General features: G+C 52.3%; 2 protein-coding genes across 2 annotated transcripts in view; one reads left to right on the top strand and one right to left on the bottom strand.

Annotated features, from left to right (window-relative positions):
- The first annotated feature begins 3,979 nt into the window (after positions 1-3,979).
- FZD9 (frizzled class receptor 9) lies at positions 3,980-6,309 on the top strand. The gene has a single exon (XM_070780047.1). It carries the CDS (start codon positions 4,219-4,221, stop codon positions 5,986-5,988), a length of 1,770 nt encoding a protein of 589 aa, XP_070636148.1. The 5' UTR covers positions 3,980-4,218; the 3' UTR covers positions 5,989-6,309.
- A 3,799-nt stretch (positions 6,310-10,108) lies between these two features.
- Positions 10,109-26,969, bottom strand: part of BAZ1B (bromodomain adjacent to zinc finger domain 1B) — a 56,307-nt gene continuing 39,446 nt past the window's right edge. Inside the window, exons 13-19 of the mRNA XM_019987511.2 lie at positions 25,439-25,621; positions 19,204-19,351; positions 18,023-18,170; positions 16,113-16,225; positions 13,732-13,877; positions 12,493-12,596; positions 10,109-12,238 (exon numbers count right to left, since the gene is read on the bottom strand). Coding sequence (XP_019843070.2) covers positions 11,881-12,238; positions 12,493-12,596; positions 13,732-13,877; positions 16,113-16,225; positions 18,023-18,170; positions 19,204-19,351; positions 25,439-25,621 — 1,200 coding nt within the window. The 3' untranslated portion in view covers positions 10,109-11,880. The remainder of the gene's footprint in view (positions 12,239-12,492; positions 12,597-13,731; positions 13,878-16,112; positions 16,226-18,022; positions 18,171-19,203; positions 19,352-25,438; positions 25,622-26,969) is intronic.

Raw genomic sequence — 26,969 nt, 5'->3', positions numbered from 1 at the left:
CGGTTCAGCAGTTGCTGTTCCCGGGCTCTAGAGCACAGTCTCAGTAGTTATGGCGCACGGGCTTAGTCGCTCTGCAGCACGTGGGATCTTCCTGGACCAGACATCAAACTTGTGTCTCCTGCACTGGCAGGTGGATTCTTTACCTCTCAGCTACCAGGGAAGCCCTCTGTTTGTTTCTTTTGGAAATTCAGCAAGAGGTACTTCAACCCCTGATACTGATTACCTGAAGGCAAGGGTTCAGGGGAATTAGTTACGGAAATTTTTTAAATGCTTCTTTAGTGAGAATGGAACAGTCTAATCCAGCCCTTGACCTCCCAATAAAGGGACCCTGAGTCGGATCCAGGGCTGGAGCTTGCCCTGGCCTGGGTGAGTGTGTGCACACACAGTTAACTTGCGCCCAGACCCACATGCTCTGCACACACACGCTGGCGCCCACTGCTGTCTGCCCGGGCCATGGTGCCCCCCGCCCGCCGCAAACAGGCTTGTCAGTGTTGCACCCGCTGGGCCCCTCATCACTGTCAGCAGCCCCTCTAGGGGTGTCCTGGGCACTGGAGGAGGTGCGGGATGGCCCTCCTCCTGGTTCCTGCTTCCTCACACAGACAACTCTGTCCCCCAAGGCCCTATCCTTCCCCAACTTCAAGCCCCACTTGCATGCAGCCTCTTCCAGAAGGATCTCCGGTCACCTCCTCCTCATGACATCCTTTTGATTCAACAAACATTTACGGGCGCCTCCTCTAGGCTAGGCACCAAGACACCCAGGAGCAGGGCCCAGCCCCCTGACCTCCAGAAACTCTCAGGTTTGTGGGGAGACAGGCATGGCTATGGTGGAGGCAGGCACCAGGGCCGTAGGGCAGGAGGAGGCATATCAGAGTCAAGCTGGGGAAGGGCCAGGGTGTGCCCAGTGGAGGTGAGTGATGGCTATGATCAGGGAAGGGTGGTAGCAAGGGCCTCCGGGAGCGTGGGAAGACTAGAGGGGTGGGGGTGGGGGACACAGGTCAGGAGGGTGTTCCCTCCCACTTGGGCAGGGCAGCTCACTGGCGCATAGCCAAGGGCCCCCAGGAAGGGAGTGTTCTCCCGCAGGAGGAGGAGTGAGGAGGGGTCTGTTCCCACCTCACCGACTCTGGCCCCTCTGCCCAGGGAGCGGGTGTGGGGGTGGGCACTGATGGCAATCACCCTCCTCCTGGTCCCCTCCAGTCCTCTCATAGTCTCCTTTTCAGTGAGTGCTTGGTGTATTGTTCCGCCTTTGTAAAGAGGGGGATCGGGTGACAAAGCAGGGTGGGTGGGCAGGCGGCCCAAGAGGCCTCTTCTCTCCAAGGCAGCATCTGCATGGGGGAGGGGCTTTTCCACAGCCCCCCACCTCTGACTTCCCAGGAGCAGCTGTTGTCATGGTGACAAGCCTGGCATCCCATGGCTCCTGGGGCGTCCTCCCCACTATGGCTGCCAGAGGAAGGGCCCCCGGCCTCTTCTTCACCCTGGCTGGGGGCAGAGGCACACAAAAAAACCTGGATCCCAGACCAGTCGTAGCAGGGGGAAGCCTCCAGCCTTCTCCGTCTCTCAACCCGGCTGCCCGCAGCGGGGCAGCTCCAAAACCCCAGCTTCCTACAGACCCTGTGAGGTGGGGGCTTAGCCCATGCACCACTCTCATCCGTGCATCTGTGCCTCCTTGGGGCAAGACACAGAGAGAAATAAAATGTCCCTAGGGTCCTTGAGCAGCTGCTGGCATTGGGGCAGAGTGGGGGATGAACGGAAGGCTAACAGCATGTGAGTGTACAAGTGGCAACGGTGAGTGGGCCAGGACTCTGGGCCCACAGAACAGAGCCTCCAGCCCTGTCCCCGAGAGCTGGGGTCCGCCCCTAGGAAGCTGGTGTGCCCAACAGCAGAAAAGGGCCTTTGGGCCAGGGAGATTGAAGGTATGGCGTGGCACAGGTTCCAAGGAGTTAGGCATGGCAGGAAGGGAAGAGGTTGGTGGGGGCTATACCTGGAAGGGCTCTTGCTGCCCATCCCCAGGGGCATGGCCTTCACCCTGGGCCATGGGAAGCTGTCACTGGCATTTTGGGAACCTCCTTGACCAGAGCATCAAAATCAGGTCCTTGTTTCAAAGTTACCTATTTCTGTGCTGCCTCTTTGGGACGATCAAGAGCTTGCCACTTCAGCTGTCACAGCCCAGGTGGGCTGAGGACGTGTCTCATGCTGAGAACAGGGCTGGCTGCATCTCCACAGAGTCCCAACCTCTCGGGTCCTCCTCCTCCCTTCCCTGCTCCAGCGCTGCTCCAGGGGAGGTGAGCACCAATTACAACCACTGCCCCGGCTCCATGCTGCACACCGCCCCCGCTATGTACCAGGCTATCAAGCAGGGCCAGTCGGGCAGGTGCCCTTGCGCTGGTGGCAACAGGCAGCCTTATGCAGTGGAAGAGCCTGAATGCCAACCCTGACCCTTGTGAACTGTGTATTCCCAGGCAAATGTCTTGAGTTTTCTGAACCTCAATTTCTCATCTGTAAAATGGGCACAGAATTCCTTGCCTGGCTGTTGTGAGAGTTTAAAAGTTCACTGTGTAAAGCCCCTGGCCCGGGGCCCACCTGGCTCACTTTAGGTCTTCGACCAGTTTCCTAGGCCCCCTGCAGCGCAGGTCTCTCCCTCAGCCCTTCATCCACTGAGCACCCCTGAGCAGCTGCTGGGGCTGGACCAATGCCAAGAGCTCACGTGGAATCTGAGTCTTCCAGGTACATCTAGGCCAAGCGGGTGAGGGCAGATGGGGTGGGCTGGGGAGGAGGGAGGCAGTTTCTAAGGGAACTCCAGACCAGAACAGGGCCCCTTGGGTGGCCTCCTGGATGGCACTTGGGTTTCACCCACAAAGCTACCTGGGAACCGTGGTGGAACCCTGTCTGGGCAGAGGTGGGAGGGCAGAGGGCCTTTGAGGCCCCAGGAAGCCCCCGGCAATCCCAGCCTCTCAGAAACACCTTCCCGACCTGAGTGGGGATGAGGGGTGTTATGTGGGCAGCTCAGGGGTCACAGTCTCAGACCCCACTCACTGGCTGTCACCTGTTACCAGCAGGCTGAGCCTAGGACTGCCTTGATGGTTCCATCTGTGCAAAGGGAAGAACTGGCCTCTCTCCTCCCCCTATTCAGGTCCCGCCATGGAAGCAGGCTGAGCAATAGTCTGGTGGCATCCTGACAGCTGTCAGGTTTAGGTGAGGCGGGTGTGAGCTGAACTGAAATGTTCCTCGGCTGTCACTGTACTGGCCCCTACTCTGCAGGCGCAGGAGGGAGCAGGGGGCTCAGGGGAGGGGGATGGCGGAAAGCCGCAGGCTTCCTGGGCAGAGAGGAGTTCTTAGGGGAGACCCTGTACCAAGGGAGTGCAGAGGAGGGGAGGGGGCAGAAGGAGACTGGGTTTTCAAGCAGTCCCGAGGTGTCAAGGGGGCAGGTGGATTGCGAAGAGACCATGAGTTCAAGTGCGCAGTGTGACGGGTAAGCAGCCCGCGCGAGCCACAGGTGAATTCATTTTGACGGGATTATCTGCCTGTTTTACAGAAACGAAAACAGGCTCAGAGCGAAGGGCCCAGAGCCACATGCTACTAGTGAAGAGGCGGAGAGGCTGCGCTCGAACTGCCCCAGAGTCCACGGTCGAGGCGTCCCAGGAGTAGAAGCCTTAGAAATGGTCCCGCCTGGGGAAAAACGTAGGTGACGCGGTACGGGGTGGACAGGGAAATCCTCCGGCTGACTGTGCTGTCCCGGAGAGAAGTTGGGCAGCAACTCCTCAGAAAGGGTAGAACAGACTGTGAGCGGGCAGACGAGGTCACTACTCGTACACCCCGCCCCGCCAGACCGCGCCCGGGTTGGTCCTGTAGTACAGCGCAGCTGCGAGGCGCGGCGCCTTTAAAGCCCGGTCGGGGGCGTGTCGGGCGCGCAAAGGCCCCGCCCTTGGGCGTGTCCAGCAGGCGCCCCGCCCCAAGGCTTGTACCCGCGGCCCCGGGAGGCGGCGCCTGCTCCGGCTCGGCGGCGGTTCGAGTAGCGGCGGCGGCGGCGGTGGCTCGGCGTCTCCTTTCCCTCGGGCGGCTTCTCCGCGCGCTGCCCAGGGCGCCCGGCCGCGCAGGGACACACGCGGCCGGCTCCGCTATGGCCCGCACCCGGCGACGTGGCGGGCGGGCACGGGGGCGCCGGACGGCGCGGCCCGAGTGAGGCGGGGCCGCCCTCCCCGCCCTCGGCCGGGACCGCCCGGGATGGCCGTGCCGCCGCTCCGCCGGGCGCTGCTGCTGTGGCAGCTGCTGGCTGCGGGCGGCGCGGCGCTGGAGATCGGCCGCTTCGACCCGGAGCGCGGGCGCGGGCCGGCGCCGTGCCAGGTGGTGGAGATCCCCATGTGCCGCGGCATCGGCTACAACCTGACCCGTATGCCCAACCTGCTGGGCCACACGTCGCAGGGCGAGGCGGCCGCCGAGCTGGCCGAGTTCGCGCCGCTCGTGCAGTACGGCTGTCACAGCCACCTGCGCTTCTTCCTGTGCTCGCTCTACGCGCCCATGTGCACCGACCAGGTCTCGACGCCCATCCCCGCCTGCCGGCCCATGTGCGAGCAGGCGCGCCTGCGCTGCGCGCCCATCATGGAGCAGTTCAACTTCGGCTGGCCGGACTCGCTGGACTGCGCCCGGCTGCCCACGCGCAACGACCCGCACGCGCTCTGCATGGAGGCGCCCGAGAACGCCACGGCTGGCCCCACCGAGCCCCACAAGGGCCTGGGCATGCTGCCCGTGGCGCCGCGGCCCGCGCGGCCCGCCGAGGACGCCCTCCAGGGCGCCGGCGGCACCTGCGAGAACCCAGAGAAGTTCCAGTACGTAGAGAAGAGCCGCTCGTGCGCGCCGCGCTGCGGGCCAGGCGTCGAGGTGTTCTGGTCGCGGCGCGACAAGGACTTCGCGCTCGTCTGGATGGCCGTGTGGTCGGCGCTGTGCTTCTTCTCCACCGCCTTCACCGTGCTCACCTTCCTGCTGGAGCCGCACCGCTTCCAGTACCCGGAGCGTCCCATCATCTTCCTCTCCATGTGCTACAACGTCTACTCGCTGGCCTTCCTCATCCGGGCCGTGGCCGGGGCCCAGAGCGTGGCCTGCGACCAGGAGGCGGGTGCGCTCTACGTGATCCAGGAGGGCCTGGAGAACACGGGCTGCACCCTCGTCTTCCTGCTGCTCTACTACTTCGGTATGGCCAGCTCGCTCTGGTGGGTGGTGCTGACCCTCACCTGGTTCCTGGCCGCCGGCAAGAAATGGGGCCACGAGGCCATCGAGGCCCACGGCAGCTACTTCCACATGGCAGCCTGGGGCCTGCCAGCCCTCAAGACCATTGTTATCCTGACGCTGCGCAAGGTGGCGGGGGATGAGCTGACCGGGCTCTGTTATGTGGCCAATATGGACGCGGCGGCGCTCACCGGTTTCGTGCTGGTGCCCCTCTCCTGCTACCTGGTGCTGGGCACGAGTTTCCTCCTGACTGGCTTCGTGGCCCTCTTCCACATCCGCAAGATCATGAAGACCGGGGGCACCAACACGGAGAAGCTGGAGAAGCTCATGGTCAAGATTGGGGTCTTCTCCATCCTTTACACCGTGCCTGCCACCTGCGTCATTGTGTGCTACGTCTACGAACGCCTCAACATGGACTTCTGGCGCTTGCGGGCCACGGAACAGGCCTGCTCCGCGGCCACCACGCCCGGCGGCCGGAGGGACTGCTCGCTGCAAGGGGGCTCGGTGCCCACCGTGGCTGTTTTTATGCTCAAAATCTTCATGTCGTTGGTGGTGGGCATCACCAGCGGCGTCTGGGTGTGGAGCTCCAAGACTTTCCAGACCTGGCAGAGCCTGTGCCACCGCAAGATGGCAGCTGGCCGGGCCCGGGCAAAGGCCTGCCGGGCCCCTGGGGGCTATGGCCGGGGCACCCACGGCCACTATAAGGCCCCCACTGTGGTCTTGCACATGACTAAGACAGATCCTTCTCTGGAGAACCCTACACACCTCTAGGGACACAGGCCTGCGTGGGGCGGCTGTGGCCCCCTCCTCGGCACTCCCTCCGGAGGAGACAGCTGACTAGCAGCTGCCCAGCTGTCAAGGTCAGGCAAGTGAGTGCGAGGGGCCGAGGAGCAGGGCGGGGACCCACTGAGGCTACTCCCCTGTCGCATAGTGCAAGGGGGTGGGCCTGGCTGCGTCCCCACCGGGACCTGAGGGAGCACGTGGAGAGCAGGAGGGGCAGAAGGGGGTGTGGTCCAGCAGAGTTTATTTAATGATGTAATTTATTGTTGAGTTTCTCTGGAAGCTGTGACTGGAATAAACCCCCGTGTGGCAGCGCTTCGTCTTCTGTGGACTGGAAAGGGGACAGTAGGACGGTGAGGGCTCTGGGGGAGCCTTCCCCTGCGAGCGGAGCTGGGAGTGGGTAGTCTGGCTTTCCGTCAATCAGGAGAACATCCTGCCGGGGAAACAGCTGTGTTTTGCAGGAGCCCCAGATTCTGTGGGTGGGTGTGTTCTCTCGGCTCCTTTCAGTGGCCTGCTTGCCTGTCTGAGCCCTGGGTTCCTGCTTCCCAGAGTGAGACTGGGATGTCTGCTGGGAGAAGTCAGGGAATCCCCTGGGATGACATGCCCCACTCTGGCCCCAGTGAGTCTGGCCTGTTTGGGAGCTGTGGGTAACACTGCTCTCCTCAATTTGCGTAAAAAAATGAGGGCGTCAGCCTTTCTCGAAGGCTCCCTCGGAGGCTTAGTGTCTGCTCCCACTGGGTGGCTGGCCCCTCCTGTTCTTCCTTGCGCCTGAGGGTCGGGGCCCAAGACAGTCCTCACTGCTGTTGATGTGGCCGCTCACTCCTTGGGGCCCCAGTCAGGGCATCCCCTAACCCCCGTCCTTCTGGGTGGAGATGGGGCTGGAGTGTTACACGGGCATCTTGGGAGCAGGCACGGGCAGACAGCCCTGGAGGAGGGTGGGGATTGGGTCCCCAGCTCCTAAAGGGCTGTGGAGAGACTGGAGGTGCTGAGCACAGCAGTGACAAAGGGGGCAGGTGCGTGTGCATGGCTCCCTCCACAAGCAGCTCCCACGACCGCAAAAGGAGAGAGGAAAAGGTGCTGTGCTGACCTACATGCTGGGGTGGCCCTGGGGCTGCCGGGACCTGCGCCACCTCCTAGTGTGGCCATCCCGGAAACCCTGGCACTATCTTAGGCTGGGCTGTGGCCGCTGTGACTCCAGCCAGGGAAGAGCCTTGGTTCCTGTCCCTGGTTCAGCCGCACTGACAGGAGGCCCCGGGGTCCAGCCTGCTGCCAGCCAAGGGGAGCCCAAGGCCAACTGCTTCATACAGTAGGACTGAGCCCCCAAACCCAGGGCCTCTCTGGCCAGAGCCCTTCCTGCCCCAACCACCAATCACAGGAACAAACGGACATCCAGTGGAGATCAAACAGATGGTGTCAGCTCCCTCAAGAGATGATGGAGAGAGGGTGGTACCTCCCCGCAAGAACAGCACTGACCCCCCGAAGGGGATTTGCAACCCTTACACTACGCTTCATGCAGGTGGAATCCTTCCCGCCCCCCTCAGTCCTTCCATTCTCATAGAGCACAGACAGCTAAGTCCTCATGTCCTCATGCCTGCTTTGACCAGCAAAGTCAAGTGACCCAAATGTTGCACCTTTTCCGGGGAAGGTCCATGACTGAGAAACAGAAGGAGCTTATTGCAGGTGAGGGGGCCCAAGCTGGGAGCGAGAGGGGCCGTGGCTGCACTGGGCTGGGCTCACAGGCCTGCAGTCGGGCGGGGGCAGCAGAAGCCACAGGAGGATTCTGAAATGGGAGGAGAAAGGCAAGTGATGTGTATGGGCCAAGGGTGGATGGCAGGGCGAGCATCAGGAGTGGCGCCGGATCACCCAATCCCTTGCCAGTCGGCACAAGGCGGGTGGAGGGCACTTGGCTGTGTCCTGCTCAGTGGAAACAAGACTGACTTCCAGGACAACTGGGACCGGAAGGGGAGGCAGTGTAACCAGAACGGACCCCAAGGGAGCTTTGCTTTGAGGCTAAGATGATTCACAGAGGCCAGGACCCAGGAAGGAGAGGAGGGCAGGCCTTGGCAGCTAGGGCTTCTCAGCCTGGGAGCTTGGGATGACACTAATGAAAACTCCCAGACCCTGAAGGACAGATACAAAGGAAACATTTGACTCAAGACCTTTTACAGAAGCCCTCCATCTCATCCTCCCCTGTCCATTTTCAGACAAGGGCAGTGCCTGAAGGCCTTGGCTGGCTCAGGAGCACACAGCCAGGGAGACTGGCCTCCAGAGGTGCTGTGACCTCACACCACGGATTCCACTGGGGCATTGGGTGAGATGGACACGGTGGGTGTTACAATCTAGGGCAAATTCATCCAGAGGAACCTGCCCCGTGGGGGGACCTCTCCCCATCCCCAAAAAGAGACTCTAGAGCCCGAGAGAAGTTCCTCAGAAGCCGTCACCCTCCAGCCTGCACACTGCGTGTCCCTGCCACTTCCCTCAGGGGCCTGGCAGCCCCACACAGGGCCCCTCAGAGCAGCATATCTGTGCGTGTGTCCACACCAGCCGAGCCTGAGCTTGTTCGTGACGGAACTTGTGAGCTCAGATCGCAGTCAGCAGAAGTTCCTGGGAAACAACGCCAAGTTCCCTGGAGTCAGCAGGGGGAATCTTGACTGAGGTCAGACTGAGCGGTCCTGGGGGTCAGCAGCTGCCCTCACTCCCTGCTCAGCGCCCCGGGAGGAGGATGCTCCCAACAGTCCTGGTGTGAAAAGGCCTGGGCATCCTGGGCAGGGGGAGCAATGAGGAGTGACCTCCTCCTGCCCGGTTTGAGCGTCTGCCTCAGGATCCTGCTGAGGGGACCCTGGCTCTCAGGGAAGTGGGGGCCTGCTTCCCTAGTGAAGCACTGCCTGGAGTAGCTGCACTGGAATCCAGTCACCACCTGACTGCTCCCTGCCCCGGGGACAGGGTGTGAGGAGAAAGACAAGCAGGCAGGACAAGGGAGAGGTCTCCCTTGATCGCCAGTGTAATGGTCAGACCGGTCTTCAGGAACAAAGTTGTCTTGTCTCCATTTGCAGTAGTCAAGCCAAATCAGGCGTCTCCCCCAAGGTCATAGCCTGCTAGGGACGGATGGGCTGGGCTGGTGGACTAGGATCAGGACACAGACCCCAGATGAGGTGACGGGGCCCCAGAGGCGCTGTCCTCGTGTGGCCTAAGAAACCACCCCAGAAACAGGACTTCACAGATGCGGGTGAGCTGGGGCTGCAGGGACCACTCAGAGGTAGCACAGCTCCTCCAGAGCCTGAGGGCTGCTCAAATCCAGCCTGACCTGGGGGCAAACCACTTCCTCCCTGTGGAACTGAGACTCCCACAGCACTCAGGCCTGGCTCACTGCCCACGTTCACCATGGCCACAGAGGCAGGCAGTGGCAGAGCCCACACCCAGCGCTTAGGTCTCTCCTCAGATCTCGTCCTGTTTTTACCTTCTGCCATCCCTGGTGCAGCTGGTCAGGAACTGGTGGTCTCGCTGCTCTGTCACTGGGATCACGCCGTGGCCTTCAAACCCTGGGATTCCACGGGCAGGTTGCCAGCAGTGACCTACTCGAATCAATCAGTCTGACCAAAGACAGACTCCCAGCATAAAATATAAATGAAGGCATGAGTAAAACAAGACTGGCTACACAGTAAAACTGCTGAAGCTGAGTAGGTCGGAATTTGTCATAGTTCCGCTGTGCATGTTTCAAGTTTTCCTTGAAAACTACTGTAAAATACCCAAAGCTTCCCCAAAATTAAGTCCTGAAGGACCACAAATTCCCACAGTGAAGCCTTAAAAAATTAGTTTCTTCTAATTCCTAGAAGTTTCCAATAGAATTGGGTAGGGTGGGGTGTGGGTTTGAGATGGAGACAAAGCCAGGAGAGGCTTGAAGGCCATGGCTTCGATTACCCAGGGCACCAGAACGCTGTCCTGGAAGCAAAGAAATCCAGTAGATGGATCTGACCTGTGGTTAAAAGACCGTAAGCCAGAGGCCCTCTCCTGAAGAACAGCCTCCAAGAGCCCAAGGGAAAGCGCGCTCGGGACGTACTGCTGTCCACTAAGACCTCCAAGAGCACAAAGAAAAATTCACCAGAGTTGTCACTTCTTTATAAACACAAGTACATAATGTTTATTTGAAAGTCCAATTTATTACAAGTTTACCCTTTAATAGGGCCCTTCCTCCTTAAAGACAGTTTAAAAAACAACAAGTAACTGAGGTGTCACTGAAGTGGGAACACAGAATTCTCACTGTTAACAGAAACAGACTGGCTCTAGGGCAGGAGGCAGGGACGCAGGGACGGTGTCGGCGCGGGGCTGTGATGCTGGAACGCCAGCGCTGGCTCCAAGCCCAGGGGAGCCCAGCCGGCAGCCCCCGGGCAAACCCCGAGGCGGCCGGGGCACGGGGCCCACACCCTGACATTTCACTTTAACAGGCTTTAGTTCTGCGAGCTGCAGTCCCCTTGGTGGACTTCTTTTCCCTTCATTTGAATCGGTCCGGAAGCGCTTAGATGCTCACGTTTTCCAAATTCAAAGTTGACAGAAAAGAAAATTAAACCCTGTTCTGCGTTTTTTATCAAAATCTGCCATAAAAGGGAAAGAAGACACAAAGGTTGGCCTAAACGTGACTAGTGCTAGACTTGCTGCGGGAAGGGCCACAGAGCCCCCCCCCGCCCCTGACACTGAGCGCTGTGACTTGGGTTCTTGGGGTCCGAGTCTGAGGCCAGAGGAGCGCGGCAGGGGCGCTGCACACGGAGGTGGCCGAAGCGGCCGCCAGGGCGGCAGAGGGACCGCCCACGAGCAGGTGGTCCCCACCGCCGGCCCCGCCAAGCCCCAGCCCACCTGCTCTAGAGAGAGGACGGGCTGAGGGAAGCGACCGGCAAAGGAAAGCAAACACGTTATCATAGAAATCGTACTGTACATGTGCCAAAGCGAGATGACAGAGATCTTTTTACAAGATGTTCTTTATACAATGTCACTGCTGAAACAAGCAACCTTTAATAACTAGAAAAGTCAATTTAAAAAAAATTAAACATTTAAATTCTTCCTGCTTTTTCTTCTGCTCCCCTAAGAGCTTGTCTGGTGTGTGGGTGGGCTGGGCTCCAACACCCCTCTGCCAGACCCATCAAAGGAAAGGTCATACGCATGGTTACAAGCAGGGCTCCAGGCTCTGAGTGAAGTGCCTTAGGTTTTGTTTGAGGGGCCAGGGGCGGGGAGAGAGCTGTCGCAAAGAAGGGGAGGGGTACTCAGGAATGGCTGTAGGACATGTCCCTTTACTCTGCCAAGATCAACTCAACAGACCACAACTGTCTCCTGATGCTGGTGAACACAGAACTCTGTGGCACTCACTGATACTGCCACCTGAGAGGCAGGGCGGGCGGGCTTAAAGAAACAGGACTGTGTATAAATATAGATTTAAAAAACCGACACTACCTCCCCAGCTGGCCTGATTACCCTTCATCCTTCTACGTAATATAGTAACCCCTCCCCTGGAGACCAGAGGGCTTGGCACTGCTGTGGTGGCCAAAGTGGGAGGGACCTTAGCAAAGAAGAAAGAAAAGGAATTGGGTTCACGAGAAAAACCTTGGACTCCTCCTGGAAACCCTCACGAAGGGGGATTAAGGCCACCTCTCCCCACAGGATTTCTGGGCGAAGACCACCGACCCAGCAAGAGGCTCTCCAAAGTGCGCTGCTTGATTAAGGCCCATGGAGAGTTCTGGAGATGCGTGTGAGCTCGGGTGACAGGCATTCCCGGGCTCCCCCTGACCTCCTCCCGTCCACGTTTTCTCCAGCTTCCTCTCTCGCCTCCCTCCCCCCTCCCTCGCTCTCTCCCTCAAGTCCCCCCGACCTCAGCTCCCTTACCAGGGCCCTGCCTCTCTACTTCTTCTGTCTTCGTCCCCTGGACTGTCCAACGGGCTCTGGCTCACTGTCCCCCTCATCTTCAGCAAGCCGGTCGGGAAACTTCTTGCGTTTCCTACGAACATACGGGTGGCCAGGAAGGTGTTTATGCAACAGAGCCACCAGACACTGTTCCGTCTTCACCATGCAGCTCAGCACGTGGCTGCCCCGGCAGTTGTAAAGCTCAGCATTGGTAAACACTTGCTTCAAGTCAGCAAGAAACTCCTGCACAGAGCGGTAGCCCCCACAGGAACATTTGCTCTGCATTGTCTGGAAGTCCATGGGGTGGGTGATGATGTCATAGTAGTCCTCAGCCTCATCTCTGGTCACGGGCTCCCTGGGAGAAGAACCAAATGGAGAGGTCAGCGCAGCCTTGAACCAGACAGAAACCTGGTTATCAAACCACGGACATCATCAAACGTCTCACCAGAATGCCGAGCCCAGCCCACCAGCAGGCAGGCAGAGCGGGGGTGTTCACTTGTGCTCAGAGTGGACTCTGCCAGTCTGGAAGGTCACTTCCCCGCCTGCCACTAAGATATGTCCCAGGGGCTCAGCTGCAAGGCTGGCCCACTCCCCTGAGCCCAAGCGCACCTGAAGGGCCAGCTGAAGCGGTATTTCACTATCTTGTGGAGGATCTCTTCACACTTCTGCAGTTCCAGGCTTTGCCTCCGGGAGCTCCGTTTGGTCTGAAGTACCTGGAGCCAAAGAAAGAAGACACTTTATTGCAGGTCTGAGAGCAGAGTAGACAGGACAGAAGACACTTTAAAAAGTGTTTTTATATCTGCTTAAAAAAGCAAAGAGCAAAGTTTAGTTGTCTTCTTGGAACAGAGAAGATGGTCAAGATCATCTGACTCCATCCAGAGAGCGCTCTAAGCGGTGGGCATCAGCCCACCCGCCGCCTCCCTGGTGGACAGTGATCAAAACAGAGAACAGGCAGCAGTGGCCAGGTCCCAGCAGCCCTGACGGGGCCAGTTAGAGAGGGTCACTGTCCCCAGGAAGCTAGCCGTCTGACAGCAGGTGGACCTGGGATTACGGTCACGCCGTGGATGAGTTTATACAAGCAACTGCAGAATGCCAGGTGGGTTATGGGGACCACCTGAAGTCAATTTTGTGGGGGTGGGGGTGTCTGAGGGAAGAAAAGTAAGAGTTCTCGTCCTGGCTCTCCTGAGAAGCCGCTAAGAGGCTACAAAGAAAGGGGTAGGCTGCCCCTCCACGTGGCAGGAATAGGTGTGCGCACTCAGCCAGAAGCACAGTTGAAGGGATCAGGGCCGGGCCTACAGGAAGGGCACCCAGGGTGCCCGCTGAGCGTCCTGATGGCTTGCTTTAATGCCCCCAGCCCACCTCCAACTCCAATTTGATCTGTCAAGCTTTTTGTTCTTTAAAACTCAAGTGAAATCCAAAGCAAGACTGCTAAGATCACACTGGCTGGGGAGCAGAGGGGAGGGTGCGTCCCTCCCGTGACAACTGTCGGCAAAAGCCCCGAGTGAGCGAGGCTCCGACATTGCTGACATTCCCACCACAGAGACCCAGCCCCGCTGAGCCCCGGGAGACACATGGATACTATTTTAAAGTCCTTAACGAGTCGCAGGCTGCCCGTTAACTAGAGGAGATGTTTGCAGGCTGCAGTAGCGGAATGCCGGGCATAGCTGCTCCCGGGGGCCTGCTGCCCCGTCTGCCTACAAGCCCATCCATCTGCCTTATCAGTCTCCAAAGTGGGGGGCGGGGGAGGGAGCAAAGGGGCGGCTCCACCTGTTGCCTGGTGAATTCCTGATGCTGGAGTGGGGGTTACGAACCTGAGATGCTAGAGCGCGGAGGAAGAATGATTCTTACCAGCTCATCCACCTCCATGTCATCTGCAGGTGGAGCTTTCGGCCGAGCCCTCCTGGCGGGATGCGGCTTCTTGCCTGGCCGTCGGCCGGGCCGTGCTGTAGGGGGGATGACACCCTGCTTGCCCCGGACAGTTTTGCGCGGTCTCACTGAAATTAAACACATGCATTCAGAGAAGAACTGAAGATGAAGGGAGCATGCCCACGGAAAGGGTGATGTTCTGGATGAGCAGAGCGGTGACACCCTCACGTTGGCGGGGGGTGGGGCTCATGCCATCCGTTTCCTGTTCTCTGACCTCACAGGGCACATCAAGGGCAGCGGCAGCAGATGACGAATGGATGGATATCTTTCATTAACTGCCCAAGACCTTTGAAGAGTCTCTTTAGAAAGCCAGTTCCTTCGGTACATGCACCCTCTATCCCCACCCCATCCACAGGGAATGAGGGCTGGAAGGAGTCAACTGTAAACTGACTCACTCGGGAGACAAGGCCATTTGCTGATGGGTCTGCCTGGAATTTCTTCAGCCCAAGCTCAGCCTGAGAACGCATGTATTTACATGAGAGATGGAATCTGAGTGTGGAACAGATCCTGTTTCCTAATTCCCAGAGTTATCCTATACTCACCACCACAGTCTGCTCAGTGAAAAGCTGATACTTATGTGAAGTCTTCCTCAATGAATCCAACTTAAGGCTTTGGTTTCTAAAAAGCACAGACAGTAGTAGGCCAGGCCACTTCCACCAGAGCCCCGCCCAGGACCCCCCGAGAGAGAAGAGCAACTACAAAGGCACAGGACTGCCCGCTTCTCAGTTTACAACAGGCGCTCACCGTCAGAGCGGCCAGCGCCTCTCAACACGTCCCCGAGAAACAAAGCCCCGGCAGCGTTAGCTCGAGGCTGCTCATCTAAGCAAACACTTCCCTGGAAAATGGGGAGGGGCCCTGGACCAGAATTAAGGGCACACAGAGGCGGCGTTTGATGTTCTACTTCTAGACCAAGAGGACGCTTCACCAATCATCTTAGGTTTTCTAAGTTCTGAGACTAGGTGAGGGAGAGAGGAAGAAGCTAATGCCAAGGATGAAACACAGGATGCACGGAAGAGCCAGCAGCCCAGGGCCTTGAACTGCACTAGGGAACCACATCTTTGTGCCCTAAAAGGCAGAGCAGACAAGAGGCTCTGAACCACCAAAAACTTCCTGGATCCTTTCAGTAGATGAGGTCCTAGAAACCTGGAGAGGGAACAAGTCCTTGGAAAAAGCAGTAACTTCAAAGTGGAAGGAAACCATTACTTGGAAAATAAACAAAATCAGTACATGGTTACATCCAGAATCCATTCACAGACAAGGAAGTATCCAGATCAGGACTTGGGCAGTCCTCGGCCATCTCTGTGTAACGCAGGCTCAGAGACCCCTAGTCTCCTTCCCTCAGATACCTGAAAAGTCATGCCTTGTGAACAAGAGGAGCCCTAGAGGAACGAGAGGAACACAGGTGTCCCAAACCAACCCTCTGCAGTGTTGGGGAGATGGAGATCAGGGGCACAAGCCCAGAGCCCTCGGGTTTCGGCAGCACCGATACAGTAAGGACCGGGCCTGGCACGCAAGCCTTCTCTCCCAGCGCCAAGTATGATCATGGAGGAGCTTTTTCCTCCTTCAAAAGCTCATCAGAATCTTGTAGCTGTATTAACCTACAAAGAAAGGTATATTTTGCAGGAAAGGCTGCCTGTTAAAAGGCTAGACTGTAGGACTTAATGGTTTAACGAATAAAAATGACCAACTCTCAAAGCCTCATGAAAAATGAACATGAGAGAATGAGTCAACAAGGTGAGGGTAAGTGACGAGACCTTTTCCCTGCTGACATCTAGTGAGAAACAGATCTGAACCTCCTAATAACTATGCCCAAACCATGGGGGGACGTCTCCTCTTTTCAGACTAGCAACTCTGCAGCCCTGCACACTACTGGGAGGAGAAAATCACTGTCACCAGAGGACAAATGCCTTCTCTCAAAGGAACACCGCACCAGAGGCCAGAGAAGGCAAGGGACAGCAGCGGCCTGGACTCCCATTGCCGCAGCCCCGCAGGAGGGGCTCAGAGCCAGCAGACCTGTCACAAACACACCTGGGCCCGGAATGCCAAGAAATCGTGGACCAAGTGGCTTGGCCACAGTCTGATGTTCTGAGACCAAGCCACCCAACCTCCTACTAGGCAGGCAGTTAACTGGCATCTTGAAAACCCATTTGAGCTATGGCAGCAGAGCCAGCCCACTGCCACAACATGGAAAATAGCACGCTGGTGGTGTTGGTCATCTCTCGCCAACCCAGGTCAGCTGAGAAGACAATGAGGTTAACTAAGAAAGGAAACCAGATACTCACGTCAGGAAACCAGATACTCACGTCGCAAACCAGCCACCTCATAATCCTCTTCCTCCTCCTCCTCCTCTTCTTCTTCCTCCTCATTGCTCTCGTCATCTTCGCTATCCTCAGAGGCAGACTCTTCAGTGTAATTCCTGTGGGAGAAAATACTTGTAGAGACCATGGATCCAGGCCGAAGGGGTCCAAAGACAGGTAAAGTCCCACATAAATCATGGCAACCTTCCCCCTCTTCACAGACGAGATAGATTTCATAAGGGGAGGGAACCTGAATTGAGGCCAGGACACGAAGCAGAATGAAAACCTAAGCTTTAACCGTGTGTCTCCTCTGCCAGGCCCCAAACATGGTGGCTGAAACATGAATGGCAACAAAAAACCAAGACCCAAATGCAACCCCACCCCTGGACACACAAAACCGTTCCTTCTGTCTCACAAAAACAGCCAGATAATGTAACATTTCAGGTATAAAAGCTGTCCCCAGTGCTGGGGCGGACTGAAAGGATAAACAGCCCAGACAGGTGTTACTCCACCTGGATGCCCCCTTCCAGGAGCTGCAACAGCTTGCAGATGACCGAAACATCAAAGCACTGGTAATCCCAGCTCAGAACAGCTGGTCCAAAGCCCCACCGACTCCAAGCGGCGGCCTCCCCTCTCTAAGTGTAGCTGGAATGGAGTGAGAAATAACCGAGTAATGCTGTTAGGCAGGGCTGGGATCAAACAGCTCTGTCCTTTCAAAGAGACACCAAGCCAGAGTGCCTACATGCTGCTCTTTTACAACTTCAAATTTCAACGTGCAAAACAACGGTATTAACTTTGGCAAGTGTCAGGCGTCTCCTCTATGAGGCCCTGTGGCCGGCCTCACTTGGTGAGGGTGAAGGGCACAGCTCCACCTCTCCTCTCAGGGCAGGAACAATCCCAAGGAAGACAGCGAGCTGGGGAGAAACTGACAAAAAAGGCGAGATGCACCAGTATTCCACTTTATAGACATCAGAAGCCAAGCTGTTACACAGAGGAGAAATAATCCTAAGGATGTAATAAGCATGCTTCCAGAAAGCAGTGCAACTTTAGGTAGGCGGAAGGCAGTTGAGCCAGGCAGGAGTTCTGGGGCCAGGGAATAGGCCCTCTGGGAAGAAAACACCAGAGGCAAGGATGCCCAATAAACAGCCTGTAACAAGCACACAAGAAGGGAACAAGAGTTCATAAAATCGTAAGCTAGTGCTGTGTAAGAACAGTCTCAAAAGTTAGTCCAGGGACTTCATTCTAGAGGCAGTGGGAAGACCACGGTGTTTCAAGAGGATAGTGATGTAAGCAAATCTCTGTCCTTTGTAAACCATTCTGGTATCACCACAAAGCTGGAAAGAGAAGAGGGAGGAAGATATGAGGTCGAGTTGAGAAGCCACTGGAGGAGGCCGGATGAGCGATGCAGGAGGGCCTTATGACAGCAGGAGGCTGACTTGCAGACATCTAGACACTGAATGGATAACATTTGGCAATACAGAGACAGGGGAGGGGAAGATGTCCAAGCTGACACCCAAATTCTAACCACGCCAAGGAAGGAAGAGAGTAGGTACAGGTAAGGAAAGTAATAAGTGTCATGACTTTTAGCAGCAGGTGGCTGCAGAAGTCACCAGAAATTAAGAAGTGGGCAAAGTGGAAATAAAAGACAGAGGGAGATATGTTATTTGAAAAGAAGGGATGACCAAGAAAATATAAAACATGGCTGGTAATGAAAACTAGAAATGTCCACAATGAGAAAATTAAATCAGAGCCCTTTGAGCACCACTCCCCGACCCACTGCAGTTCCTTAAATAAGGGGGTCGGCACACAAAAGATGAACTTAAAGCTCCCCAGCTCATTCGGTTTAAATAACTGAAGCTCAAGCACAACAGCTACTTATCAATTTATTTGTTTTTAAAAGAAAAAGAAATTCTCACCTGCCACGGGAGTTGCGCCTGGCAGTAGCAGGCTGGCAAGCTGGGCACTGCCACTCACCATCTGGTACTTCATAGAGGGCCGGCCTCAGACAGAACAGGTGGAAGGCTTTATTACACTCGTCACATAAGATCAGCTTGTCATCCTCACCTGCAAGGAGATAACATGTACAGCACATCGGGAGCACGGCCACAGTCAGTGACTTGTAAGAAGGAGCTGCCAGCCTCAGTCAACCCGACAGAAGACAAAACGTTCCAGTGCAGTGCGACCCCGTTTTAAAGAGCACAGTCACCTTCTGAAAGCAAATGCAGTATTAACTAGACCACAGGTGATTTAGGGTTTGGGGCTTCTAACTTACATCCCCAAATCGACTCAGGGCTAGAATAGATGGTTAACATTCACTAGGGGGCAGCAGAAACTCAAGCACCAGCAGGAGATTTCACTGCCCCCTCTCCCACTGAAAAATGAACCCCCAACAAAGTACACCTTTCTGCCCTCCTTCCTCTGCCCCGACCAGACAAATGCGTCCCGATTCATATCTATTATGGTTTGGTTCCCTTACATTTGAAAATACACCAAACCAATTTAAATGATCGTTTCCCCCTCCAACCTTCAGTTTTTAGAGCAACTAAATGATTTTAGAGAGGTCTTTTCATCCTTGGAAAGTATATCCTAACCTGTCACACCACAACTTTAGACACTGAGAAGTCAATCACTGAGGGGCTTTTAGAACATAACGGGGCTCCTAAAAGCTCCAGCATTAAACAGTTCCACATGCTTCGCTCTGCAGGATTCCAAAATATAAAGTCCAAACTTCCTTCTTCATAGCGTCCAAATACTGCCCTCTACTGGCAGCACCACAGAAGAGTAAAATTCAGATTTTAAATTTGGGTTAAACTAATTTTGCTCCTTAGAGAAAACTTAAAGCTTGGCAAGATCAACTGTTCTTATTTTATACTCAAAACTGAGGCACAAAGGGGCTGCTCTGATTTGTGGGCATTCGACTTTAAAGACCAGCATTTTATGGACTCTCAGAAGGTGAAATCTGTCTCCCCACATCTAAAAGCTGTGTGCACAGAACTCTCTAGGGAGAAAAGAACTTGGAAATGGAAGCCCAAGTGCCTAATACACTCAGATAAGCCACTCTGACTTAAATATACCTTTCTTTCTGATTTAAATATACCTTTCTTTCGACAAACTTTGCATCGAGCATTTTCAGCTGACATATCCCATTTGATACAGGCATCAAGCATCCCAAGTAGAACATGCATTCTGGAAAAAGTCTGAGCCTCGCGGATAGCTGTCTTCCATTTTTCCAGAGCAGATGCGACCTAAACAGAGACCAAAGCAGGCCAGCATTACTACAGTGACCGCAAAGGCACAGGATATGGGCCTTTCACAGCACACTGACAGAGCACACGCTGAGAGAGGGATCAGGTAAAGATACGGGAGAATCCCGAGTGTACTCACCTTCTAGGGCCCCTCCGGTCTAACCCATTTCTCTTACAGAAGAAACCAAGGCCTTAAAGGGTGCAAAAAAGTTCCAAAGGGCACACAAAGAATTTGGTGGCGGGGGGCGGGTGACTAGAGACGAGTCTCTTCTAGTGAAATCCACTTAAAAGACTCAGTGTCATTTAAAAGCAGAAACACTGTGTAAATAACGCTAGTACGCAGCAATGTCATGGAGCTAACAAAACTGTGGTCAACAAGAGTATCACTTTCTGCACCAGTATGTGCCCCGATCCCAGATACAGGGCCTAGAAATACCAGTGATATGAGTCGTTCTACAGTCCTTAAAAGTATGAAGCACAGATATGTGACATTTCTCTTGACTTGATCACCAACTTCTAACTGAAGTGACAACTGTAAAGCGCTGGAGGTTGGTCTGATTTCATTCTGGGCAGTTACTCAGCATAACCCACTGTCTCCTGACATCATCAAAAAATGGAAATTAATGTAGCATTAGCAAAAGAGTTGTGATGGAGAAAAATACAATTAAGAACTTTCAACCCTCTCAATAAAACACACATTCTGAGGCGGAACAAAAACACCATTTTAGAATAACTCATGTATTTGTACTGCTGTTTTATTAATTGAAAGGCGATTTTTTGCAGACACTTTCAAAGCACTTAGAAAGCCTAAATGATTAAATGGCATGATAGACGGCATCATTCTCAACAGTCAGACAACACAAGAACTGGACAAGGTGACGCTCAGGCAGTCCACCAGGAGCCGAGAGCCTTGTGGAGTTCATTCTGCTGTCAGTCATGACTGAACTGAAGTCAGACATGCTGGCTACTTTCACAGCCTGGCTAGCTCCAGCTGACTGACACCACCCCTGCTGGGTTTTACTGCCCTGTCCTAAGCAAAAAGGCCTATTTCAAGTAATAGTCTCCCTCCTGTAAGAAAGGCCGTATGGCCTTTACACGGAAGGCCACAGGCTTAAAACAAAGCTGCCGAGGGAAAACAACAGTTGAGCTCCACACTGCCCTGGTGTGCAGGAGGAGGGAGGGGAACAAAGGCTGTCTTCTTCTCACAGAAACCAGGAGCCTTGGGTGTAAGTTTATGAACAACAACGGTAAGTAACACAAACACACCACAAACATCTATTTAAGAGGCTGCTCAAGTTCTAGTGAAAACTGACTCATTCCTTACTCCAACTTGCAGTGCAGATATTTCAACATCTGCCTCTGAAATACAACTTCCTTCCTTCCCTTTTCAGAGTGCCTCAGCAGGATGTAAGATACACAATCACGGCTGCCTCGCTGGTCTTCAACCCTAATGTAATGAGAGCTGACGTGTGGTACCAGAGAGTCTCCTACTGTAGTGAAACTGAAATCTTCTTCATTCGATGGAATATACATTTAAGAATTTTAGGTTCAGTTCCTAAGAGTGTTATTGAGAACAGCCAGGGAACAGCTAAAATGGGCTTTGGTGTCCTCTAGTGGTCAGATGGACACAAGTTATCAACATTTAAAAAACATTTCCTATAAATTATAAAATCTGAGCACCTAGCACATGTGGCCTCATTAAAACAAACACACCAAAACACTGGAAGAGACCTTGAGAATAAGCTTATTTAAACCTCATTTTAAAAACGGACTGCTACTGCTAAGTCACTTCAGTCGTGTCCGACTCTGTGCGACCCCATAGACAGCAGCCCATCAGGTTCCCCCATCCCTGGGATTCTCCAGGCAAGAACACTGGAGTGGGTTGCCATTTCCTTCTCCAATGCATGAAAGTGAAAAGTGAAAGTGAAGTCGCTCAGTTGTGTCCGACTCTTCGCAACCCCATGGACTGCAGCCTACCAGGCTCCTCCGCCCATGGGATTTTCCAGGCAAGAGTACTGGAGTGGGGTGCCATTGCCTTCTCCGAAAATAGACTAGAGATATATATTAATAAGTTCTCCCTATTAAACGTATAGTCAATGGCTCTTCACATATCTACAGAGGTTTACAACTATCAACATAATCTTAATTTTAGAACATTTTTACCACCCAAGAAAGACTTGCCATTTCCTATCGCTACCCTAACCCACAATTCCCTACCCTATCCCACCACTTCCTCAGCCCGAGGCAACCACAATCTTCCTCTGCTTTATAGATTTAACTATTCTGACGTTTCACACAGCATGTGGCCTTTTGTGACTGGCTTCTTTAATTGAGCATGTTTTCTAGCTTCATCCATATCCCAGCATGTAACAGTACTTCATTCCACTTAAACTGCGGAGTAATACATCCATGTTGTTTATCCATTCATCAGCTGGCAAACACTTGGATTGCTTCCGCTTTTTGATTATTCTGAGTAAGACTGCTATGAATGTTTGTGCACATCTGTATGAATGTTCATTTTTTATTTTTCGTGAAAAGAAAGTTTGCCCAAGATCTCAGCAATCTGGGCCAGGTCTCCTGATCCCCCATCCGGCGCTGCTGGCATTTAAACATTAGGTCCTGTTTTATCCACTGTGTTATTCATCCAGACCAGCCTTGTCTTGAGTTTAGTTCAGTTCAGCCGCTCAGTCATATCTGACTCTTTGCGACCCCAGGGACTGCAGCATGCCAGGCTTCCATGTCCATCACCAACTCCTGGAGCTTGCTCAAACTCATGTCCAACGAGTCAGTGATGCCATCCAACCATCTCATCCTCTCTTGTCCCCTTTGCCTCCTGCCTTCAATCTTTCCTAGCATCAGGGTCTTTTCCAATGACTCAGTTCTTTGCTTCAGGAGGCCAAAGTATTGGAGTTTCAGCTTCAGCATCAGTCCTTCCAATGAACATTCAGGACTGATCTCCTTTAGGACTGACTGGTTGGATCTCCTTGCAGTCCAAGGGACTCTCAAGAGTCTTCTCCAACACCACAGTTTAAAAGCATCAATTCTTTGGCGCTCAGTTTTCTTTACAGTCCAACTCTCACATCCATTCATGACTACTGGAAAGTGCATAGCTTTGACCTAGACGGACCTTTGCTGGCATCAAAGGCCTTGTCTTCAACCAGCCTCTAATTTCAAAAACAAAAACAACTGGCACTCAACATTTTAAAGAACATCTTAGTCTCCTCCCACTGCACAAAATTCCAGTCTAGAACATTAAATAAAAACAAAAACCACATTATCCAAGACTTAAAAACAGATCAACAGCAGCTAGATAAAGGTTTTACAGTCAACACAGCGCCATCATGTCAATGCTCTGTCTTGCAGTATTGCTGGGAAGCCAGACACATTATTCTGATGAAAAAGTCAAATTCTCCAACATATTTAAGCCAAGTTGGGCCCTAGTTAGAAACAGCAGAAGTGTATATAACAAAATTAAGGGGAAGCCAGCTTATGGGCAAGCCACCATTAATTCCCTTTACCTAACACTAAAAAGACAACATCATAGTTTGACAAGAATATAATGAGGCGTCAGACCATATTCTTCCATAAAAGAATGTTTATAATGGAAAAACAGATAACCAGCTTGTCAAGACAAACGCATCCAAAGTAAACAGAGAGCCTAACAGAACCCAGGATTTCGCCCAACTATAAAACATCTTTCCCACTGAACGCCAGAAAATGAAATAAACATTAAATAACTGAAATAATTGACTACCACATGAAGGGATTTAAGAGATAATCTACTTTCACAAAAAAGGAAACTGAAGCACAGATTAGAAACTGACATTAGCTCAATGCAGCAGCCTAGTGCCAGCTGAAAAACCCTGGCCCGTGCTAAGTGGAAACCTTCAAAGCAAAGGACAGTGGAAAATTTCAGAGCTGTGGCAAGGCTGACCTTCGGTGGGGAACTGCAGGGCATAATGCCATTTTAATGGAGAACATTGTTGAACTACTTAGTCGGCAACCTAATTGATTTTCCAAGAAACTCCTCCATGTTTTCCATTTGTGTGCTATGTGTCTGGGCCCCAAGGTTAAAAAAAGTGCTCATATTTTCCTCCCCAACCAAGCTAAGAATCGTCTCATATGACAAACTGAAAAGATGTTACTTCACTATGGGGTTGAATACTAAAAAGGAACTTAATGAGAACGCTATATAGCTACTAGTTCCCAATGAGAAGAAAATAAATAATATGAGTAAAGGAATGGCAAGGAAAGATCACATCAAGGAGGAGACTGTTCTGAATAGAACTGGGTTAAAAACGAAACCCATGAAGCATTCAGCAAGGCTGAAAGTATGCCTAATGAGAAGAGATTCAGCAAAGGAGAGTATGAGCTGTCTGATGTCTTATTTCACCTAGAGGTTACCTGGATGCTGTATTCCTGTAAGACAATGACATGTGTGTGAAAGCTGAGTCTGTGTCATGAATTAAGTTTAAAGTTTATCTAACTTAGTTCACTTTATCTAATCTTAGTTCTCTGCTCACCTCTCACCTAAAATGTTTCTTGTATCGTATATCACTCTCAGTCTTAGGAAGAAACTTGGGGGCAACATGACAACTGTGTACAACTCCCAGAGGAGCTTCAGAGAGTAAACTCCTTCCATGTCAACTCAGAGGACGAAACAAGGACCAGTGGTCAGTGATGAGCAGCAACTCCAGCTCAGACTAACACTGCGCCCACCCCTCTCCACAGCCTGATTAATTTCTACTTGTTCTTTAAAATCCAGCTAACAGGTTCTCTCCTCTGGCAAGTGTTAAGTGGCCCTTGGATCCCTCACAGGCGAGCCATGGACTGGTCTTCCTCCATATTCGTCACACTACTCTAAGCATCTCTCATACAGGTCTTGAGGGCAAGGACTTCTGGCTTCTACTTATCACCAAAACCCCCAGACTATTCAAAGTGACCAGCAGAGGCAAGCCAGTCCCAGCCATTATGCAGTGGAATACTTTCCCTTGTTTGCACTTTTCTCCCTCCCCTCCTCTCTCCTTGCCACTTGCTTCAAGCTTGGTCAAAGAAGACAACCTTCCCTGACAGAGGAGGGCCTTTCTTTGCCCAACGTGCACAAGTAGTTGTGTTCCCTGAACAGAACCTCCAGACAAGCTCTACAGGCCCACAGCAGCATTAATCACAATAGTCAAAAGGTGGCAGTGACTCAAGTGTTTGTTGATGGACCGATAAGCACAATGTGGTCTATACATACAATGAAATATTACTCAGTCTTACAAAAGAAGGAAATTCTGGCACATGCTACAACGCAGATTAACTTTGAAGAAGTTAAACCAGTCACAAAAGGACAAATGTTGTATGATTCCACTTACATGAGATACCTAGAATACTCAAATCCATAAACACAAAAAGAAAACGATAGCTGCCAGGGACTTGGGGAAGGATGAAGTGGGCAGCTTAGTGTGCAATGGGCAGTTTCAGTTTGGGAAGATAAAAAAAATTCTGGGGACAGATGGTGGTAATAGTTGCAGAACAATGTGAACGTACTTAATGACACAGATTACACGTAAAAATGGCAAAGTTGTTCATTATGTATATTTTACAATTAAAAAAACATTAAAAACCACCACCTTTCAAAAAAGGGCTTCCCAAATGGCTCGGTGGTAAAGAGTCCACTTGCCAATGCAGGAGACACAGAAGATATGAATTTGATCTCTGGGTCAGGAAGGTCCCCTGGAGGAGGAAACTGCTTGGGAAATCCCACGGACAGAGGAGCCTGGAAGGCTGCAGGCAATGAGGTCGCAAAGAGTCAGACATGACTGAACACACACCCAAACCCCTTTTAAAAACGGAATTTGCTTTGGTAAAGGTAAAAGGTGTGTGTGTTGGGGGTTTGGGGGTGTCTAACACAGTATCCAGCACTGTAGGCAGGGCTGTGCTCCACAGACCAGTTTGAAAACAACATTTGGAGAAAGGGATAAAGATCAGACACTGGCTCAGGGAACAGTGTTTATGCAGCTACAAGGCACAGGGTTAGATAATTTTAACAGCAGATTACATACTTCTACAGTCATAAAATGACATCTTCATTAGCTAAAATACCTTTGCTTCCTCTGCCATTTTTTTCTCTTCATCCACCTCTTCAGTCTTGGCTGAATCTTCGCTTTGGAGTTTTCTTCTCTTCTGCTTGGGAGCCATGAAGCCTTGGAGAAACTTCTTTATGACACTGGCTTGAAGGGCAATCACACATTCACCAAAATCCTTCAGTTTCTCTAGTGAAATCACCTACAGAAAACGATTTCAAGACTAGACTGAGTGAAAGGCCAAGAGAAAGATGAAAGCAGACTATCCTCAATTAAATTCAAATCAACCTAAACTGAAACTGGTCACGTAACATTAATTTAACTGGGTGCCTCAGTTAAATGGAAGGCTTATACATTTGAAAGTAGCCAGACTACTTGGATATCCCTGATGAAGGGACCCATGAGATGCTGAAACTTGCTCTACTTAAGGAAGTTACTGAGCTCATTCATTCACTCAGCAACCGAGTGCCTACTAAGTACAAATGAGTCTCAAGGCAAAGAAGAACAGAAGGAAAGTAAAAATTTACCAACCCACTAGCTTACAAACTCTAAGCCATTAATACGTTTTAGATGACGATCTCATCGAAGCCTCACATTGATTTTATGAATGGAGAAGTATAAGCTAGATCACTTTGATCCAAATTATGCTCTACCTTCTCAGTCACACGACACATGCCGATTTAAAAGTACCCTTTTATAACTACGAAGAGAATCAAAATTTGGTCCATTGGAGAAGGGACTGGCAAACCACTCCAGTCTTCTTGCCTTGAGAACCCCATGAACAGTATGAAAAGAGAAGAATGATGATAATCCAATGCTAGCAAGGTATGGGTCTGGGTTTGGCACAAAGTAGGCAACTGATAAATACTTGCTAAATAAAAAAGCAATTACAATATTTGAAACTGGCAGAATCCTTTTGGTTAAATAATTCCTATTAAAAACCAAAACAAATTTGAACAATAAATATGTTTCAATCCTATTCCCAGGGAATGTACCAAGAACTCATAACAGAGCTAATGAAAAAAAAAGTTACATATATAAGATGATATTATGATTTGCTGATTCAAATAGCAAAGAAAAAAACAGAAGCCTGACAATAAAAGATTTACCATATCAACTCCATGGCTTATTATGTACACCAAAGTGATACAAAGACTAGAAGAAATGGAAAGTTCCTATAAAGGAGGGAAAACTGGGGGGGCGGGGGGATCCCCAACTGCTCATAAAAATCATATAACTATTAACACATATAATGCATATTTAAAAATTTGAAAAGACTCACCAATATTGATGTTTGGAATTATGTGGATTTCATTATTTAAAATTAACACAAAATTAGCCTCTCAGGCTCCTCTGTCCACGAAATTCTCCAGGCAAGAATACTGGAGTGGGTAGCCATGCCCTTCTCCTTCTCCAGGAGATCTTCCCAATCCAGGGATGGAACCTGGGTCTCCTGCATTCCAGGCAGATTCTTTACCATCTGAGCCACCAGGGAAGCCCCATAGTAATAACTGATGGACAGTGTTTTCCAATCTTTTCTCCAGCTTTGA

The sequence above is a fragment of the Bos indicus genome, chromosome 25 (assembly GCF_029378745.1).
Source record: "Bos indicus isolate NIAB-ARS_2022 breed Sahiwal x Tharparkar chromosome 25, NIAB-ARS_B.indTharparkar_mat_pri_1.0, whole genome shotgun sequence".
In the NCBI taxonomy this organism is placed as follows: domain Eukaryota; kingdom Metazoa; phylum Chordata; class Mammalia; order Artiodactyla; family Bovidae; genus Bos; species Bos indicus.
The sequence above is the reverse complement of the archived record's forward strand: the minus strand, read 5'-3'. Positions and strand labels throughout refer to the sequence as shown.

What these genes read in the sequence shown, in the direction of transcription:
- FZD9 (XM_070780047.1), top strand. Translation starts at nt 4,219, where the DNA reads ATGGCCGTGCCGCCGCTCCGCCGGGCGCTGCTGCTGTGGCAGCTGCTG.